The following is an 18,779-nucleotide window of genomic DNA, read 5'->3' on the forward strand; positions in this document are numbered from 1 at the left end:
GATTTGGTCCTAAGTAATGCCCAAGACTTGGTGAGAGATGTAAAAGTGATCGCACCGCTTGGGAGCAGTGACCATAACGTTATTGATTTCACCGTTTGTATAATTAGAGAGTTGCCCCAAAAGACCAGCATAACCATGTTTAACTTTAAAAGGGGTATATTCTCTGAGATGAGGAGGCATGTGAAGAGGAAACTGAAAGGAAAAGTAAATACAGTCAAAATCCTTGGGGAAGCTTGGAGGCTATTTAAAACTACAATCCTAGAAGCTCAGATAAAATATTACCACAAGTTAGGAAAGGCACAAACAGGTATAAGAAAAGGCCTGCATGGTTAACAAACAGAGTAATGGAAGCTGTAAAAGGTAAGAAGGACTCCTTTAAGCGGTGGAAAGCTAGTCCAAATGAGATTAATAAAAGGGAACACAGGATGTGGCAAATCAAATGCAAGACTGTGATCAGGCAGGCAAAAAGGGACTATGAGGAGCATATTGCAAAAAACATAAAGATCAACAATAAAAATTTCTTCCAATATATTAGAAGCAGGAAACCAGCCAGGGAGGCAGTGGGGCCCTTGGATGACCAAGGGGTCAAAGGATTACTGAAGGAGGATAGGGAAATGGCTGAGAAGCTGAATGCATTTTTTACCTCCGTCTTCACTTTGGAAGGTGAGAAGTGCTTGCCTGCTCCAGAACCACTTAATTTGGAAGGGGTGTTGAAAGACCTGAGTCAGATTGAGGTGAGAAGAGAGGAGGTCCTACAACTGATAGACGAATTAAAAACTAATAAGTCACCAGGTCCGGATTGCATACATCCAAGAGTTCTGAAAGAACTCAAAGTTGAACTTGTGGATCTTCTGACAAAAATATATAATCTTTCATTGAAATCTGCCTCCGTTCCTGAGGCCTGGAAGGTAGCAGATGTCACCCCCATCTTTAAAAAGGGTTCCAGAGGAGATCCGCGAAACTACAGGCCAGTCAGTCTGACTTCAAAACCGGGAAAGTTGGTAGAAACCATTATCAAGGACAGAATGAGTAGGCACATTGATGAACACGAGTTATTGAGGAAGACTCAGTATGGGTTCTGTAAGGGAAGATCTTGCCTCACTAACCTGTTACATTTCTTTGAGTGAGTGAACAATCATGTGGACAAAGGAGACCCAATAGATATTGTTTACCTTGACTTCCAGAAAGCTTTTGATAAAGTTCCTCATCAAAGGCTCCTTAGTAAGCTTGAGAGTCATGGAGTAAAAGGACAGGTCCTCTTGTGGATCAAAAACTGGCTAATTGATAGGAAGCAGAGAGTGAGTATAAATGGGCAGTCTTCACAGTGGAGGACGGTAAGCAGTGGAGTGCCACAGGGCTCAGTACTGGGTCCCGTGCTGTTTAACTTGTTCATAAATGATTTGGAGTTGAGAGTAAGCAGTGAAGTGGCCAAGTTTGCGGATGACACTAAATTGTTCAGGGTGGTGAGAACCAGAGAGGAACCAGAGATGGATCTGTTGATGCTGGGTGAGTGGGCGTCAATGTGGCAGATGATGTTCAATGGAGCCAAGTGCAAAGTAATGCACATTGGGGCCAAAAATCCCAGCTACAAATACAAGCTGATGGGGTGTGAACTGTCAGAGACTGACCAAGAGAGAGATCTTGGGGTCATGGTAGATAACTCACTGAAAATGTCAAGACAGTGTGCGATTGCAATAAAAAAGGCCAATGCCATTCTGGGAATTATTAGGAAGGGAATTGAAAACAAATCAGCCAGTATCATAATGCCCCTGTATAAATCGATGGTGTGGTCTCATTTGGAATACTGTGTGTAATTCTGGTCACCGCACCTCAAAAAGGATATTATAGCATTGGAAAAAGTGCAGAAAAGGGCAACTAGAATGATTAAAGGGTTGGAACACTTTCCCTATGAAGAAAGGTTAGAACGCATTGGGCTCTTTAGCTTGGAGAAACGTTGACTGCGGGGTGACATGATAGAGGTTTACTAGATTACGCATGGGATGGAGAAAGTAGAGAAAGAAGTACTTTTCTCCCTTTCTCACAATACAAGAACTTGTGGGCATTCGATGAAATTGCTGAGCAGTCAGGTTAGAATGGATAAAAGGAAGTACTTCTTCACCCAAAGGGTGATTAACATGTAGAATTCACTGCCACAGGAGGTGGTAGCAGCTACAAGCATAGCCAGCTTCAAGAGGGGGTTAGGTAAAAATATGGAGCAGGGGTCCATCAGTAGCTATTAGCCACAGTGTGTATAATTTTTTTGGCCACTGTGTGACACAGAGTGTTGGACTGGATGGGCCTTTGGCCTGATCCAACATGGCTTCTCTTATGTTCTTATGTACACCAAACTGGCTCTTGTATGTACAGAAGGGTGTAACTTCGCTTTGGATACCATTGCTAATTCCTTCTACAACAGATGCAGAAGGATGACAAGACTTTTAGTGCATATGGGTGAAGGTCCCCAGAGATACTTCTTAGGGAATGTTTTTATAATGACAAAGCAGAGATAGATATTATACAGGCTGTTCTCAAGAATGCATTTATTCGTGAACAAAGACTTGATGTTAGTGACACTTCTTTCTAAGTAAGTTGTGGTTAGAAATAGGGCCAATTTTTTTCAAAACACATATGAGAACCCAGACAACTGCAGTGAAATATTTTGTACATAACTGTCAGGAATAATTTTACAACAGCCTTTGATAGCATTTCTGCTTTGATTTAGTTATTTATTAATGGAGGAAGCAGGTCCTTTTCATGTTGTTTTGGACCAAATAATTGAGTATTTGCGTAAAACATTTTAGACTTTGTGCTCATAGAGACTTAATCCTGGGGCTATGTGAATGGAGTTCCCAGCATTCCTGTAAGAGATCCTAATAGATAGATGGATTGGCCATTGCAGCCAATAGGAAGAGGTCTGGGGGGCTGCCTCCCATTGTTGCTACCTGAACCCTGCAGCCTCCAAGGCCATGCTCGTGGAAACAGATGGGCAGTCATTAGCTTGAGACACAGAGAAGGAAGGCTGGTGGAGGCTAGGGACACACCCTTCCTCCTCACCCTTGCCCAGCCTAGCCTCACTACAGCAAGGGAGGTTCCTGTCTGGCCTTGCCATGGCAAAGAATGGAATGTGCCTGCTCAATCCCATCTTGCACAGAGAGGGATGTGATGTACTTGCCTGGCTGCCTAGCTTGGCCATGCACCTCTTGTTCCTGGCTGGCCAAGCAGATGTTCCCTCTCTCCTTTGGGGGACAGAGCCAAGAGGGGCTGGGACAGAGAACTTTTTGAGGACCATTTCTCCTTCCAGTTCGTGTCTACCTTAACAGGGCAAATAGCAGCTCCCCATGTCCGTTTCACATCAGGAAAGCTGTACAGTTGGGAAGTCTTAATATTCTTCTGCTTGCACCATGGTCTTGATCTGAAATGAAATCCCTATGCATTGTTTTTATAGAAAAAGAATTATTGTTAGCTCCTTGCAGGGTTACATTTGTTTGAGTCCTGAATCTTGTACGCACTATAGGCCATTGGCTTCTTCTTCTAAATTTGCAAAAATGGCCCAGAAATCTGGTCAAAAGCAGAATTAGATATTTTAAGAACACTTAGTGGCTTCTAAAGTATTATGTTGGAGAACAAAGAACAACAAATTCTGACTAGGTCTTCAGGCTTAACTGAATAATTTGACTGCTGTTGAATGCTTTTCAGGGTGTAAATAACCATGTAAGTGGATACCCTGCTAAGTATTTGTAGGCTTGAACACTTTGTCCTTTTCTGTGGGGTTATGGATAGATACTACAAATGAATGGCAAATCAGTACAAAAGTAACTGTGCATTGGTTGAGATTGCCAAAGTATTTCATGGAAATTTGCATGGTATAGAGTCACTGTAAACTGTTGTTGACATGTGAGTCCAGAGAATAAATAATCTAAAGCAAACCAAATAACATTTTACAGGACTATCTTTTGTGTCATTCAAAGCTCACCTGCTCCTACATCTGGGACTTATGTGTGTTTCAATGATATGGTGATGTGAGATTCAAGCTGCCAGTTCAATTAATGCATAATATCTGGTTTTCAGGATTTTGCTGCTTATTTGGCATTTTGTGGAATTGTTCTTCACAATGCACAGCTGTATGAAACATCCCTGCTTGAAAACAGACGAAACCAGGTAAGACTGATAAGTAATTTGTCAATTTTTTTTTCATTTTTAAAATTTTTTATTGTAAATAACACAAAAATATACACCAAACGAAAAACAAAATATGCACTACATACAATATACAATGAAGCCTAGGAATCAAACTCAATTACATACATCATATTTCATCCTTATCTGTTTCAAGGACTTCCATTTCTAAATCAAATGTACTTATATTCAACTTCTTTCCATATCCTATTATTTGATTCAATGTCTGTTTTCCTATTTTAACTTATGACCTTCATCCACTCATATAATGGCTTCCAGGTTTCTTTACATTCTTGTAAATTACCTTCTTTCAACTTAACCGTTAAAAAATCCATTTCAGCAGCCTCATACAATTTTTGAAGGAATTCCTCCCTTTTTGATATCTGTTGGGTTTTCCAGTATCTGGCGTACACCAACCTTGCTGCAGTTACAGCATGTAATAAGAATTTCTTAATTACTTTGGACATGGGGCTTGTACACATATTCAACAAATACTGTTTAGGTGAATACTGAATATTCATTTTTAGTATTTTTTGAATCCAACTATTAATCTGTCCCCAGTATTTCCTTTCCTGGCGTTATCACATTGCCACCAAATGTGGTAAAATGTTCCTTTTACCCTTTTACATTTCCAGCACTTATTGGTAGTATTAGGGAACATTTTAGACAACTTATTGGTAGTATTAGGGAGCATTTTAGACAACTTCTCTGGTGTAATATACCATCGGTATGCCATTTTATAAAGATTTTCCTTGAATGTGGACAATCTTGTTAGCTTTATATTTTCTTTCCATATTTTCTCCCATTCTACCAGCTATATGTTGTGCCTAATGTCTTGCATCCATCTTATCATACTTTCTTTGACAATCTCATCCTGCATTTTAACATCCAACAACCCTTTATAAATTTTTGTAATCAATTTCTCATTAGTTCCTAAAATTATAGTATCAAATTCATTCATCTTTTTAGCAAATCCTTCTTTATCACATTTATATCTGGATTTAATTTGCATTTTTGTCCACCAATCTAATTGTACATTTTCCTCTATCTTCAAGTTACCTCTGTTACCTAGTAGAGATTCATAGGTATATCTCTCTTCCCCCTGAAATAAATTTGGATGTATCGAAGCTTCCACTGGTGATAACCATTTAGGTGTAGTAGTAGTAGTTCTTTATTTACAGTCATCCGACCAGCTTAAAAGTACAAACAAAACATAAAAAACAGAAACAAACCCATCACCTCTTACACAAAATTTCTAACTCCAACTATTACATATATTGTTAAAACCCATAACCAAGATTTACACTCTCAATTTCCCTCCTTTCTAACTGAGCAGCGTAACAGAAATGGGCAATCTTAGAAGAAACGTCAGAATGAGCGTCAGACAGGAGGAAGGCAATTTGCTCATCCTCCTGCCAGCCCCACCAAGGGTCCGAGAATCGGAGAGATTAGTCTTGCCCTCAAGTCCTTGTAATTTGGGCACCGCAGGACAGTGTGGGAAGTTGTTTGGACCTCGTTGCAATTGCAGGGGCACAATCTTTCCAGATATGGGCGCCCGGCATAACGACCCAAAAGCACCGATGAAAAAAGTGCGTTGAGCCGTGCTTTTAAGAAAGCTATCCGATATTTTGGGATAGTAATATTGAAAAGATAACTGGCCAGGGATAGCACTTTGGCTTGCTTCCCTAAGAAAATGTGCGCGGAAAGACTAGCTCTGGCAGATCTCAGTTCGAGCTCCATTTAGGTGTATATTTATAAATTTTCGATTTTATTCCCAACCAGGTTCTATATATTGATTTTCTAATTTCATGTCTAAGAAACAGATTTTTTTTTGTAGGTATTTGGTACCAGATGTAAGAATGCCAACCTCTAGTCAGACCTGCTCCCTCCAGAATCAATAACCTTTTATTCTCTAACAACAGCCAGTCCTTTGCCCACATCAATATGCATGCTTTATAATATATTTGCCAAGCCGGCAACGCAAAACCACCTCTTTGTTTAATATCCTGCAAAATCTTCAATTTAATCCTAGGTCTTTTGTTTTGCCATATACATTTAGCTATTATCTAATTTAACTGTTGGAAAAAGGATATTGGTAACATGATCGGAATCATTTGGAATAGAAATAATATTCTGGGTAAAACATTCATTTTTACTGTCATAATTCTTCCTAACAGTGAGAGTTGTAGATCTTGCCATCTCTCGAAATCTGTTTTTATTTCTTTCAAAATCTTATCATAGTTATCATTTTTCAGAGTTTTCAATTCAGCTGTTAAATAAATTCCCAAATATTTTACCCTGTCTTCATATTCAAACCCAGATTTATTCTCTAATTCAGTAATTTGCTCCTTTGTCATATTTTTTTGCTAAAAATTTGATTTTTTGGTAATTCACTTTGAAACCTGCTACATCCCCGAACTGTTTCAACCTTCCTTTTAACTTACCATACCAAACCTTTAATGGCATAATAGATTCAGATAAAAATACACAGAATATAAAAATTTAAACATTGGAGATAAAATCAAGATAAAACCGAGCTTACAGATGCATTCAAACATGGTCAGAATTAAATTTAAGGATGTCAGCCAGAAATTTTGCCACAGCCTCACTAACCACCCCCTCAGTATCACTCAATAAATAATAACAGGGTGGCAGAATAGACAAATCTGGAGAAAAAGAAAGCTTGCCAAATAAATCTTTACGTAGGTTATGCTATAAAGAACAATCAAGCAATATATGCTGGATTGAGTCAGGGGTATTTGCTCCACAGGAGCAAAGTCTGTCGGCTAAAGGGACTCGCTGATATCTCCCTTGTAAAACTTTGGAGGGAAATGCGTTTAGTCTAGCCAACATAAATGCCCTGCGATGACTTGGAGTGGTTAGGTCTGATAGATAATTGGGCATTTTGCCACAAAAAGCATAAAGACCTAAGGAAGCTGGAGAGCAAATATAAGGGTCAGTTGGCCGTAATTTTGTATCCTCCGATTCCCATAGTCTCAGTTTAATACATCTGAAGATATATGACTCATCAGCGGTAGAAAAATCATCTACCTCAAACCCCATTTGATTGAGTTTAGACAGAAGCACTGCTGTCCAGGATGAAATATATGGGTCTCTTTTCATACAATCAAGAAGGCTGTTGGGATCTGTTCTAAAATGAATTTTGAGCCAGAATTTAAACACTGCAATCCAGGCTTTTGTCTCCACCAAAGACTGACCCACTTCAGAGCAGAGAGCAAAGTAGGACACACATTTTGGCAAACCAAGAATTTGTCTAAAGAATGAGGCTTGAATGCCCTCCACTTTCCTGGTAAAAGCTGAGATCCAAATAGGGATACCATAGAGGATTTGGGCAAGCGTTTTGGCTTTGAACACTTTAATAGCTGCTGGAACTAATTGGTTGCCCCTTGCAAAGAAAAACTGTTTAATTTGAGCAGCTGAACATTTAGCCAAGTTGACGGTGTTGTTACGATGTGAAACCCAGCTTAACTTGTGGTTAAAAGTGATCCCCAAGTATTTAAAATTTTTTGTTTGCTCGATTGTTGAATTGCCAATAAACCATCTCTGTGGGCGCCAGCAGTTTGAAAAGACAACTACTTTAGATTTGGTGTAATTGATAGTAAGTGAATTACAATTACAGTAGTCATAAAAGGCATTCAAATACCTTTGCAGGCCCACTCTTGTACAAGAGAGGATGGTAGTGTCATCGGCATAAAGTAATAAGGGGACCACTCGGTCTGCAAGTTTAGGATGACCGTTGACAGGATTCAAAAATTGTTCCAGGTCAGTTAAAAATAGATTAAAAAGATGCGGGGCCAGCACGCAACCTTGTTTAACCCCCTTTAACACTGGGATTTTACTAGTCAAGTCACCGCTAGAAGAAAATTTCACTTGGCAAAAGGTATTAGAATGAAGTTTCCTCAAGAGAAACAGCAGACGAGGGTCCATTCCTAGGTGTCCTAGCTTGATCCATAGTTGGGCTCTATCTATTGAATCAAAAGCACCCTTCAAATCGATGAAGGCAGCGTATAATTTTTTTGACCCGGTATGCATATATTTTTCAGCAAGGAAGGCCAGAGTGCAGCAGTGATCCATAGCAGATTTGCCTTTGGAGAAACCAATCTGTTCAGGACCTATGATGTTGCCTAGGCGCATCCAGTCAGTTAATCGGAGTTCTAAATGTTTTGCATACAGTTTGCCCACTATAGATAATAAACTAATGGGGCGGAAATTTTCTGGTAACTCCAACCCCCCCTTTTTGTATATTGGAATAATTATAGAGTCAAGCCAAGAGTCAGGGATGGAGCCATGCAGATCGATAAAAGAGAACAAATTTGCAAGGGGCAAGAGCCACCAATCAGCAAACTTTGTGAATACCTCAGCGGGAAGGCCATCAGGGCCAGGTGCTTTACCCGCTTTTAAATCCTTCAATAACTCACTGATTTCCTCTAGAGTTACTGGAGGCCAGACCGGCATATCAGTAACTGAGAGGTTTGCTAAGATAGGAGGGGATACACATGGAGCAGCAAAAATGTTAGAGAAGTAATCAACCCATGTTTGCTCAGAGATATTTGGGTCAGTAACAGAATTGTTTTTTAGATTACCTGAAATGATTCTCCAGAAAGCCTTATTATCGTTAGATTTTATCGAGTGGTAAAGTTGGTCCCATTTATTCTGAAAGAAAACTTTCTTTTAACTTATCAATTGAATTAACCGGTTCCTCAAGTATAAACATCAAATCATCAGCAAATGCCTGAACTTTAAAACTTTCACCCTTAATCTTTGTTCCTCTTATCTCTTGGTCTTCTCGGATAGAATTAATCAAATATTCTAATGTCAAAACAAACAATAATGGCGAAAGTGGACATCCTTGCCTTGGACCTTGTTCGATAACAATGAAATCTGATGGTTTCCATAGGTGACCCTGCGGAAGCATCATTAAAAAAATATAAATAAATAAATTAAAAAGATAATTTGCCAATTAAGGACTTTTAAAAAACCCTTTTTTTCCTGACTGTGCTCAATATTTGGTTTGTGGTGCTGAGGTTTCACCTAGAAGGAATGAAATGGAACCAAAAAAGCAGGAGGTGCACTTGGGGTAGTGTGCTCAGCTATAGGTCTAGGTCAGGAGCTGAGGAGGAGTGAGGATTAAAGAGGAAAGGGAACGAGGCAGATTGGGAAGTTAAAATGTGTCAGGAATGTACCAAGCTGAACAGCTCCTGTAGTACTAAAAGCCAACACAACATCTAAGGCCCAACAAGTAGTACAAATGATGGACACATCATCTATCTCACTCTCCAAAACTACCATTAACCACCAGGAGTGCAGGAAGAGGCAACTAGTGTGCTGACCCAATTGTTGTTGCTGCTGCTAGAAATGTAAAAAAATGTGGGTAAAGCCACAGGGGAGAAAAGGTCTTTTTCCAATTTTTTTTTTCAAGGTTAAAACCTGGAAATTTTGGGGAAAATTGAAATATATTCAATACTTATTTTTGTTAACAAAACTGAGGGATTTGATAACTTAAAATGAATAATTGCTCACTAAGTTATTGTTTCAGTCATTCCCAAACATAAAATAGTTCTTAGGAATTATTTTTCCAGTGCTCCATAAAATTTCTCTAGTTGCTGTTGAAGGATCCAGGCGAGTGGTCTCTTTGGAGCCAATAAAGCTGTGGGAGGTTGGCTCTGCTTGCTCCTGGTTGTCAGTGGCCCTCCAAGGTTGTGTCTTGCCAGAACTTTTCTTGTAAGTTTTCTTATAAGGCCATTAAATGTATACCTTGTATTGCACCCATGCAACCTTCAAAAGAGATTTTCATTTTAGGGAGGGCAAATTTTGGATTGAGGAATGAACCTTCACCATGACTTTTTGGGATTAATGAATAGGCCCCAGTGTGTTTTCCAGTGTTTATTTTACAAATGCTGTGAGTGAGAAAAAACACATGAGTGTTAATCTGTTGCATCATTTACATAAAACCATAGAGGATTTAACTATAGAGAAATGGCTTCCATGTCACTAGAATTAAATTGTGAAAGGGCTTCAAGGCTGCTGGGATTTGAAGTGATGACCTTTCAGTCAAAGAGCTTTGTTATTCCTTGTGACTAGCTACAGAGGCTGTAAGGGTGATCCAGCTCCAGGGACTTCAAGGAGTTCCAAATCTCAGAGAGGTTCCACAGCGCACAGAGACCACTGGCTCCATGCAGCAGGAAGCACTATAAATGGGCCAAGAAAGGATGGAGTTTCTTTCCAAGTCAGCAGTCTTTACGACTGACATTGGCATTCTTCATTCCTGAACTCTAACCTTCACTTACCTTGTGATTTCAGCTCATTTTGGCATAGCTTTGGCTCCTGATATTATGGCATTTTGACCTGCAGCCCCTCAAGCTGCTCCTGGTTGTGGCTGTTGTTGACTGTGCCTCTTCCTAGTGATCCCTTTACCTTCCATAATCTATGACTCAGCAAGTTATGTCACTTTGAGTTTCATTAAAAGGACAGTAAACAAGACTGGAACTGGATGGGAGACAATTCAAGCAGAAAAAAAAAGAGGTGGAGAGATTTCACACCCATTTTTAGGTGCTCAATTACCCTTGGGATAGTTCACATGTTTAGAGGGAAGAGAAGTGAAAGTCAATTCAGAGCTCCACTTCCCTTCCTTCACTCCTGACATTGGAGTGAATTCGAACAAGCCCTGATCCTGCCTTTTTCTGTAAATTCACTCAGACTCTGAGGCTCCTCCACATGTATTAATAGGTGTTTACTGTATCTGGTGAAGCAGAGGTGGTCTCTTTTCAGTAGGTTTCTATGGGTGTGTCATCTAGCCATATGCTTTGTTGCAAGGTTATTTATATTCCACTGCTGTTTACAGAGGGAAGTATCTATGTCCACTCCTGCCAATGTGAAAAAAACCAAACAGTGGCATGCTTAAATGGACAAACACTGCCCTGAAGCTTTCCATCCAGACGGGATTTCAGAGTTGCTTGCAGAAGCTTTCAAGGGATGTAAATGTTTCAGGCTAGCATCCCAGTCTGGTTCCATAACATTGCAGTGCATTTTTGTATTTAAACAAGGCTACAGCCTGCCAAATTGAGAAGTCTCCAAACAGACATTTTTCATCTTGTCAGGATGGAGTTAAGCATTGTGAAAGAAAAAAAGAAACACTCATAGATGTGAGTCCCCACACCATGTTAAGCAAGTGCTTGGCACCAAACAGCAGGATTTCTGTTGCAGAATAATGGCTGAAAGATAACTGTGTCTTCAGCACTCAAATAGTCAAATTTTAAATCTCACTTGTTAAATAGTGCATTTATTTGTTTTTAACCAAAGGTCATCACAAAAATACCCCATAAAATAAAGGTAAAAAGTACACTCCAGGTAATATTAATGAACTGTAGAGAAAATATTAATGATCATAAGTGAAATATACATGATGCCATAGTAAATTCAAGTTTACCAAATGGCCACAATCTGAAGGGGAAAAATAACAGTGTTAGGCTTTTGAACCCTATACTGTATATGGCACAATTCCAAGTGCTATATACCTTGAACTATAGAGAAAATATTACTTCTCATAAGTGAGATAACTGAGGAACTGCCTGCTAGGGATGGATGTGAACTGGCTGATGAGCTAAAGTATGTTACAAATTTTGGGCCATTCATGGTTCATGAAGTGATGTTCGCAAACTGAAGAACCGCCATGAACTTCCATGAATTTTGCGTTCCCCTGCTTTCTGTCCTTCATGAATAACAGCTGTTTGGTTTAAATGGTTTGGACCCATCTGCTCCCCACAAAAAAGCCATGGGGGGCAGAAAGCAGGGGTTTCCAAGCAACTGAGTGGCAGGGACCAAAAATAATGGCTTAAATGACTCAGAGCTGTATCCACAACTCTGCTGTTTAGAAACCCCTGCTTTCTGTTCTCCATGGCTTTTCACAGGGAGAAGAAAGAAGGGATTAATTGGCTCAGAGCCATTTAAACCAAACAGCTGAATGGTGGTCCCTGCCACTCAGGTGTTTGGAAACTCCTGCTTTCTCTTCCCTGTGAAATGCAGGGGTTTAAACTTCAAGAGGTTCATGAACTAGCATTTCGGTTTGTGGTTCAGCCACAAACCATCCCCACTGCCTACTCCCTTACAGACCTATCTGACTGCTACAGCCAACTTCCCAGGCTCTGCTTTGGGTGTCACTTCATGTTGAGTTTAGAGAACTGGCAACCTGGGAGATGGCCTTCTTAGTTATGGCACCAAAACTCTGGAAGGTTGTCCTCAGAGAGTCTCCCATTTCATGCTGTTGCTTTCCTCCACCAGCAAGTGACCACTTTCTTTGTTTCATTGAACATTTGTCAGTGATCCTTCTTTCATGACTTGTTTTAATGGCAGCTTTAATGTTTTTGTGTGTATATTTTAGCTTGATTTTAATGATGTGTTTTTGTTTGATTTTAATATATGTTTTTATTATGCATGTTATAATCTGTTAGCTAATGATGAGGACAGAAAGATGAGACACAAAATTTGTAAATAAAGAAATATACCATGCTTCTTTCTGATGCTAATGTTTGTGACTTTCATCTCTGTATTTAAAAAAAAATAGTTTCATAATTTGTAAACTTGCAGAGCAGCATTACTTGTTCAAAATTCATCTACAGTTTTCTTTCCATAGGTGCTGCTTGATCTTGCCAGTTTAATATTTGAAGAGCAGCAGTCCCTGGAAGTCATTTTGAAGAAGATAGCTGCCACCATAATCTCCTTCATGCAGGTGCAGAAGTGTACCATTTTCATAGTGGATGAAGACAGTTCTGTGAGTACAGAGCCTGATTTGTTTGCTAGAGAAGATGGTAGTTCTTCCCTTGGAAATATTAGAGCAGTGATACTCAGCTTGTGGAGAGTCACCTTCCCAGTTACCATCAAACAAAAGAGCCACATTTACTTTCAGCCCTGATATGTGGCCTGTATCTCATAGAACTTTTTGGCTTATCTGTTCTTCTGACAATGGGTATTTTAAAATCAGAAGCACCTGGGAACCACAAACCTCACTGACTCAGGGCCTTGCCCACTAATCTGCTCCATGTTTCAGAAGCCATACTGGGTTACAATGTGCAGAAGAGCCACAGGTGGCATGTGAAAAGAGCCACAAGTAGCTCCTGAGCCACAGAGTGAGTATCACTGCATTAGAATCAGGGATTCACTTTCCATCATTTGCACTGGACTACACGGGGAATCCACCTTTTGCAAATTGCGGAAAGTGGAAAATAAAAGCTCAGTAATTTCTTTTCATCTCATATCTGTGTCAGCATCAGGTCCCATTATCAAGCATGTTTTTAAATTTAGCACAGTGTGTAAGTCAAAACAATTTTTTCACCAGGTTGAAACTTATATTTCCCAGTTGCAATTGTATTAAGGCTAAGGTCATTGTCAGTTAAGAGAATTCATCTGAGAAAATGTTGGTGGAAGAACATGGTGGTAACTATTTAGGCTCTCTAAGACTATACTTTGTGATAACTCACTGGTTAGAGCAGATCTATTGTTCCTACCTGTAGTTAGACAGGAAAGAAATTAAGTAAACGTTTGTTGTGAAATGCATTTGTACATATCAGGTAACCAGGAACTTGCTTTCCTTGCTTAGGATTCATTTTCCAGCGTGTTTCATATGGAGTTTGAGGAATTAGAAGACTCCAGGGATGCCCACAAAAGGTAAAACTAATGGCTCTGAGCTGTTAGCCATTAAAACGAATGGCTTAGGAGACACCTTGATGAAACTTTCAAGTGGGGTTCTAGAGTTCTTTGCCAAGCCCAGTGACCCACAGGCAGGGTGGTATCACACATGCTGAAATTACATATGTTCATGTGTTTAGAAATACAAGGAGGCTTTTTCTGGGAAATCATTTAGAAGTGGCCTTGTTCAATTTATGATTGCCTGGAACCAGGAGTCCCCCACCATCTTCAGGAGGGCTAGGGGAAAGTCTCAATTTCCCATTTGGGTGACTATGATGGGGCTTGGGCCTTTTAAGGCTATGGTGACACCTTGGCAAACAACTGCTAGTGGCCCAGTGTGGGCAGACAGACAGTGGAACCAGGAAGAGGCTGTAGAGGTAAGCCAACATAATTCCTTACTTTAGAAGAGGCATGTGTGACATGGCATGCCTATCTCAAAAGGGACCAGGATGCAGACTAGGTTGGAAGTGAACAGGCTATCTCCACTGTGCCTAAGGGAGAGGCCTCCAAGAAGAGAAGGATCAAGGTTCTGACAAGGCCTTCTCTTTGTTTGGGGGAGGTTGGGGCTTTGACGCCCCCAGGGCTACAATGATGATTTCTTGTAATAAGAAGTCCCACATTTAAATGAGAGACCAGTTGCCTTTCACCCTGTCACACATAAGCAGCCGAAGGATGGATGTTCAATGTGATGGTAGTTGGACAGTTCCATAGAGCACTGTGCATGCACAGGCCTGCTGAGGAAAGATTTTTGAAGCTAAAAATGCCTACTGATACAGGGTGCCCTTTCCTCCAGTCTCTCTCTGCTGCTGCAGAGAGGTTCTTTTGGCAGAGCTGTTTCAACAGCCTCTTACCACCAACAACTGCCTACCTCAAACCCTTGCCTCTTTAAAACTGAGTTTCCAGAGTATGGCACAAAAATTGCTCTTGTGCAGGTCCTGGGGGTCTAAGATTCCCCACACTGATGCCCATTGTGAATGATTTACGTGCCTTGGAGAAAAGCATGATGTCTTGTGTTGCTCTGTCTGTCACCAGACACAAATAGAGCTTCCCACCTAACAGCAGCACTCTATCTGGCACTGCTTGTGGGAAAAAATTGAGTGATATATGCTGCCTTTTTTGCTGGCAGATGGATCTGAGCAGCCTTGATTTCTGCATTAATAAACAATTTTATTAGTAACATATGGTAGCAAAACTATATCTACAACTTATAAAAGCTTAAAATAAAAGAAAAAACTTTCTACCCCATATCTTACTTTTCCCCCACCCCTCCCCTGTTACTTGACCCCCGCCAGTGTTATTTACTTAAAGAAAGCAAATATTAAAGGTACCCTTAACTGTTAAAAAGAAAAAAACCCAAAAGTTATATTCTTATTTTAAAAACCTTAATCATTATCAAAGATTGTCCAATGTCCTTTTATTTTTCACTCTTTTTCTACGTATCTTCTGAATTTCTTCCACTTCAACTTAAAAAGTTCCAAATCATAGTCTCTTAATTTTCTTGTTAATTTGTCCATTTCACTCCATGACATAACTTTTGTAAACCAATCCCATTTCTCTGGTATTTTTTCTTGCTTCCACAGCTGCGCATACAATGTCCTAGCAGCTGAGAGCAAGTACCATATTAAAGTTCTGTCTTCTTTCGGAAATTTTTCCATTTGTAATCCCAGCAGAAAAGTCTCTGCCACTTTATTGAATTCATATCCCAAAATCTTAGAAATCTCTTGCTGAATCATTTGCCAAAACATTTTAGCCCTTTCACAAGTCCACCACATATGGTAGAAAGAACCTTCGTGCTTTTTGCATTTCCTGAGCAGCCTTGATTTCTGTGGCTCCAAGATTAAACCTGACTCTCCCAGGTCCAACTCAAAAATCAGGGAAGACTGCTCCCACCTCTCAAGTCCTCACAACTGCCTTCTAAGGAGGCACATCAGAAATACCTAGATAAACAACTGAAATCAAGATCATTGTCTACCACGTCTCACGCCTAATCCAAGGACTCAGTTCCAACCAAACCATCTCTGCAACTGTTTAAGGAAGCAACTTCTGTTCCGAGAATGCCCTGTTTATCAGGCTTCTTGCCATTCTCCTCCTGTTCTGTATCAGAGCTGGAAGTAGAAGACTTGGAATCACAAGATTTTGGAACCTCCTATTCTCTGTCATCAACCCTCTTCCCACTTACTGTACAGATGAATCTCATATATGAATTTTTCTTTATGTTGTCTCAATCGCTGTACCAAGGACAGTGTGACTATTACAACCAGAGCTGGAATCCATATGCTTCTTTCAGTTCTAACAAGGCAGAGACAGGTCATATTGCTTCTGAGCAATATGGGACCTGTCACCTTCCCTATAAGTCACTACTGGGCCTTGGTTATGCCCATCATTGGTATTGCCTTCTGCTCAGTATATTGCAAACCAACACAGAACCAAGCAGGAAGGATATCCCTTCCTTTCCTCACTGTACTGCAAACGCATTAGTGGTTGACCACATCCAAGGAAGAACAACTGCATGCAACACTCTGCCCCAATAGATAAGGATGGCCGTAAGTTAGATGGAGTAGACAGAAAAACCTATGGCTCCTCTGCCCTTGGGTACAAAATCATCAACTGCCATTGCTTAATGGCCCACTGCCAGCTGTTCCTTAGGGACAACATAGCACCTTACCTAGAAATGCTGCCAAAGGACAAGTGCAAACTAGCAAAACTGTTAGCCCCAGAAACGCCCAGACTCTCTGGACATCAAATCTCCTGGGATAAACACTCTGTTGGCTGTGCAGCCTCTCCATTGTGCTATGCCAGCAGTTCTGGTTAAGGTTCACTGCACTTCCCCACAAGAAGCATGCCAGAATTGAAGACTTACCATTCAAGGACACAGAACTCTATAGTGCTGCTACAAAGTCCTCAATAAAACAAGAAAGGACAAACTCACTGTCAAGACCTTAGAGGTGATTCCCGCTACACCTTTTAACCTTAAGCCTAGACCCTACTTCAGGCCATACTACCCATTGCTCAGAGGGAGAGGACCTTAGACCAATACTCCAAGAAACTTCCAGAAGCCACATATACACCCATGGCCTAACCACCTGCACAGCAAAGAAAAAGATTCTACAGTTCCAGAAGCAAGGAGAGACCACAGTCACTGAAACCCAACCAACCTTCTCAGCAGGGCTTTTGACAAACTGATTGTTTATCCAACAGAGGACTTGTTATCCAACCAGATCACTTGGTGAGACATCATTCAGGACCAGTGAGTCATAACCATCATGACAAGTTGTTATGCAATAGCATTTGTTCCCAGTTCCGGCTTATGTCCCACAGTCATCCAACCCCACCCCTCTCTCATTCCTACTGCTTCTGGCACACATCCACAATATAGCAAAAGATCAATGCTAAGGGTTCTACTCCAGATACTTCCAAATTAAAAAGAAAGCAGAGGGAGGCATGAAACCAATACTAAACTAGTTCCTATTAATAAAAAGTTCAGAATGTTATTCCTTCTTAGGGTTTGTAGAATCTTTCGGGCTCAAGTGCCGTGTTCTACTGGAGAAAGTTTTTCTTCTAGATGTTTCGTTCTCAGCTGCAGAGAACATTCTCAGTGGCGTTGCAGCTGAGAACGAAACGTCTAGAAGAAAAACTTTCTCCAGTAGAACACGGCACTTGAGCCCGATAGATTCTGCAAACCCTAATGATGTTACCAGCCGTGAAAACCTGAAATCTTTGTTATTCCTTCTATTTGCCTCTATTGCCTGTCTTCCCTTTATTTGCCAAGGTGCATGGTTTATAACAGATTTGTAGGGTGCATATTTCTACATGCGAATAAGACCAGAACATCAAAAATACTTCTGCTTTCAGTGTGGTACCCACAACATCCAATGCAAGGTCACATCCAGAGTATTTACCAAGGTAGTAGCAGTCATAGTAGGCTTCCTAAGAACATTTTGAACTATAAAAGTCTCCTCATCAGGCCTGCATATGTGTTACTGCACAGGTGACCACTTGATGAACAACAGTTACAGGTAAGTACAATCTTGTTTTCTCCCATCTTGCCTATGTATTTTCCTCCTTTGATGCTGGAGGGCATTTGTAGTTACAGGGCATAAAGCAAAATCTAGATGGTAGCATCCCACGCGCTTGGTTACATGATAATGATGTAACCCGCCCTGAGCCTGCCCTACAGGAAAGGTGGGCTAAAAATCTAATAAAATAAATAAATAAATAATTTGAATGTAGAGAAGCAAAATTATAGGTGGAGTTTTCTGTAACTGTCCTTCCAAACAGCTAGATTTGAATCCAGTAGCACCTTAGAGACCAACAAGATTCTTGGAGTATCTTATGAAGGGAACTTTGCACATTTAACATGGGCACAGTGTGTCCCAAATCCAAAGTCTAGCACAGTGAATTACCTTACTGCTTCCATTTCCTCCTCTATATGACTTTTCATGCTTGGTGAGTATTAAGAAACATCTCCAGTTTTAAATACGAATTTATAGAAATCAGTCTGTCTGTTCTTACTTCAACAGAGACTATGATACAAATCAAATTAATTATATGTATGCGCAGTATGTCAAGAATACCACGGAGCCTCTCAACATTCCAGATGTTCGCCTAGACAAAAGATTCCCTTGGACTGTAAGTAATGTAAATTTAGATTTTGAAGCTGGCAATGGAAACCCATAGGCATTTTATCAGACCATCAGACAAGCCTTTATTGGCATATATAGGCAATTATATTGGAAATCTTGTGTTAAATCATTTGTTGCCATACTTGCACATATGCTACCCTGAATAAAGGCGATTCTAACATCTTCTGTTGATGATTGTCCCTAGGTATTTTCTAGTTTCATGAAATCTTATTTACCTATTTTGGCCTGGACTAATTAATTGTTTCGCTTTTTACCTGC

General features: G+C 40.3%; 1 protein-coding gene across 4 annotated transcripts in view; it reads left to right on the forward strand.

Annotated features, from left to right (window-relative positions):
* PDE5A (phosphodiesterase 5A) overlaps window positions 1-18,779 on the forward strand; it is a 111,121-nt gene that overhangs the window by 53,569 nt on the left and 38,773 nt on the right. For all 4 annotated transcript variants that reach the window (XM_060246857.1, XM_060246854.1, XM_060246855.1 and 1 more), the window contains exons 5-8: window positions 4,069-4,158; window positions 12,827-12,964; window positions 13,790-13,857; window positions 18,399-18,507. In XM_060246857.1, coding sequence (XP_060102840.1) covers window positions 4,069-4,158; window positions 12,827-12,964; window positions 13,790-13,857; window positions 18,399-18,507 — 405 coding nt within the window. The remainder of the gene's footprint in view (window positions 1-4,068; window positions 4,159-12,826; window positions 12,965-13,789; window positions 13,858-18,398; window positions 18,508-18,779) is intronic.

Source organism: Heteronotia binoei, chromosome 9 (genome assembly GCF_032191835.1).
Source record: "Heteronotia binoei isolate CCM8104 ecotype False Entrance Well chromosome 9, APGP_CSIRO_Hbin_v1, whole genome shotgun sequence".
Lineage (NCBI taxonomy): Eukaryota > Metazoa > Chordata > Lepidosauria > Squamata > Gekkonidae > Heteronotia > Heteronotia binoei.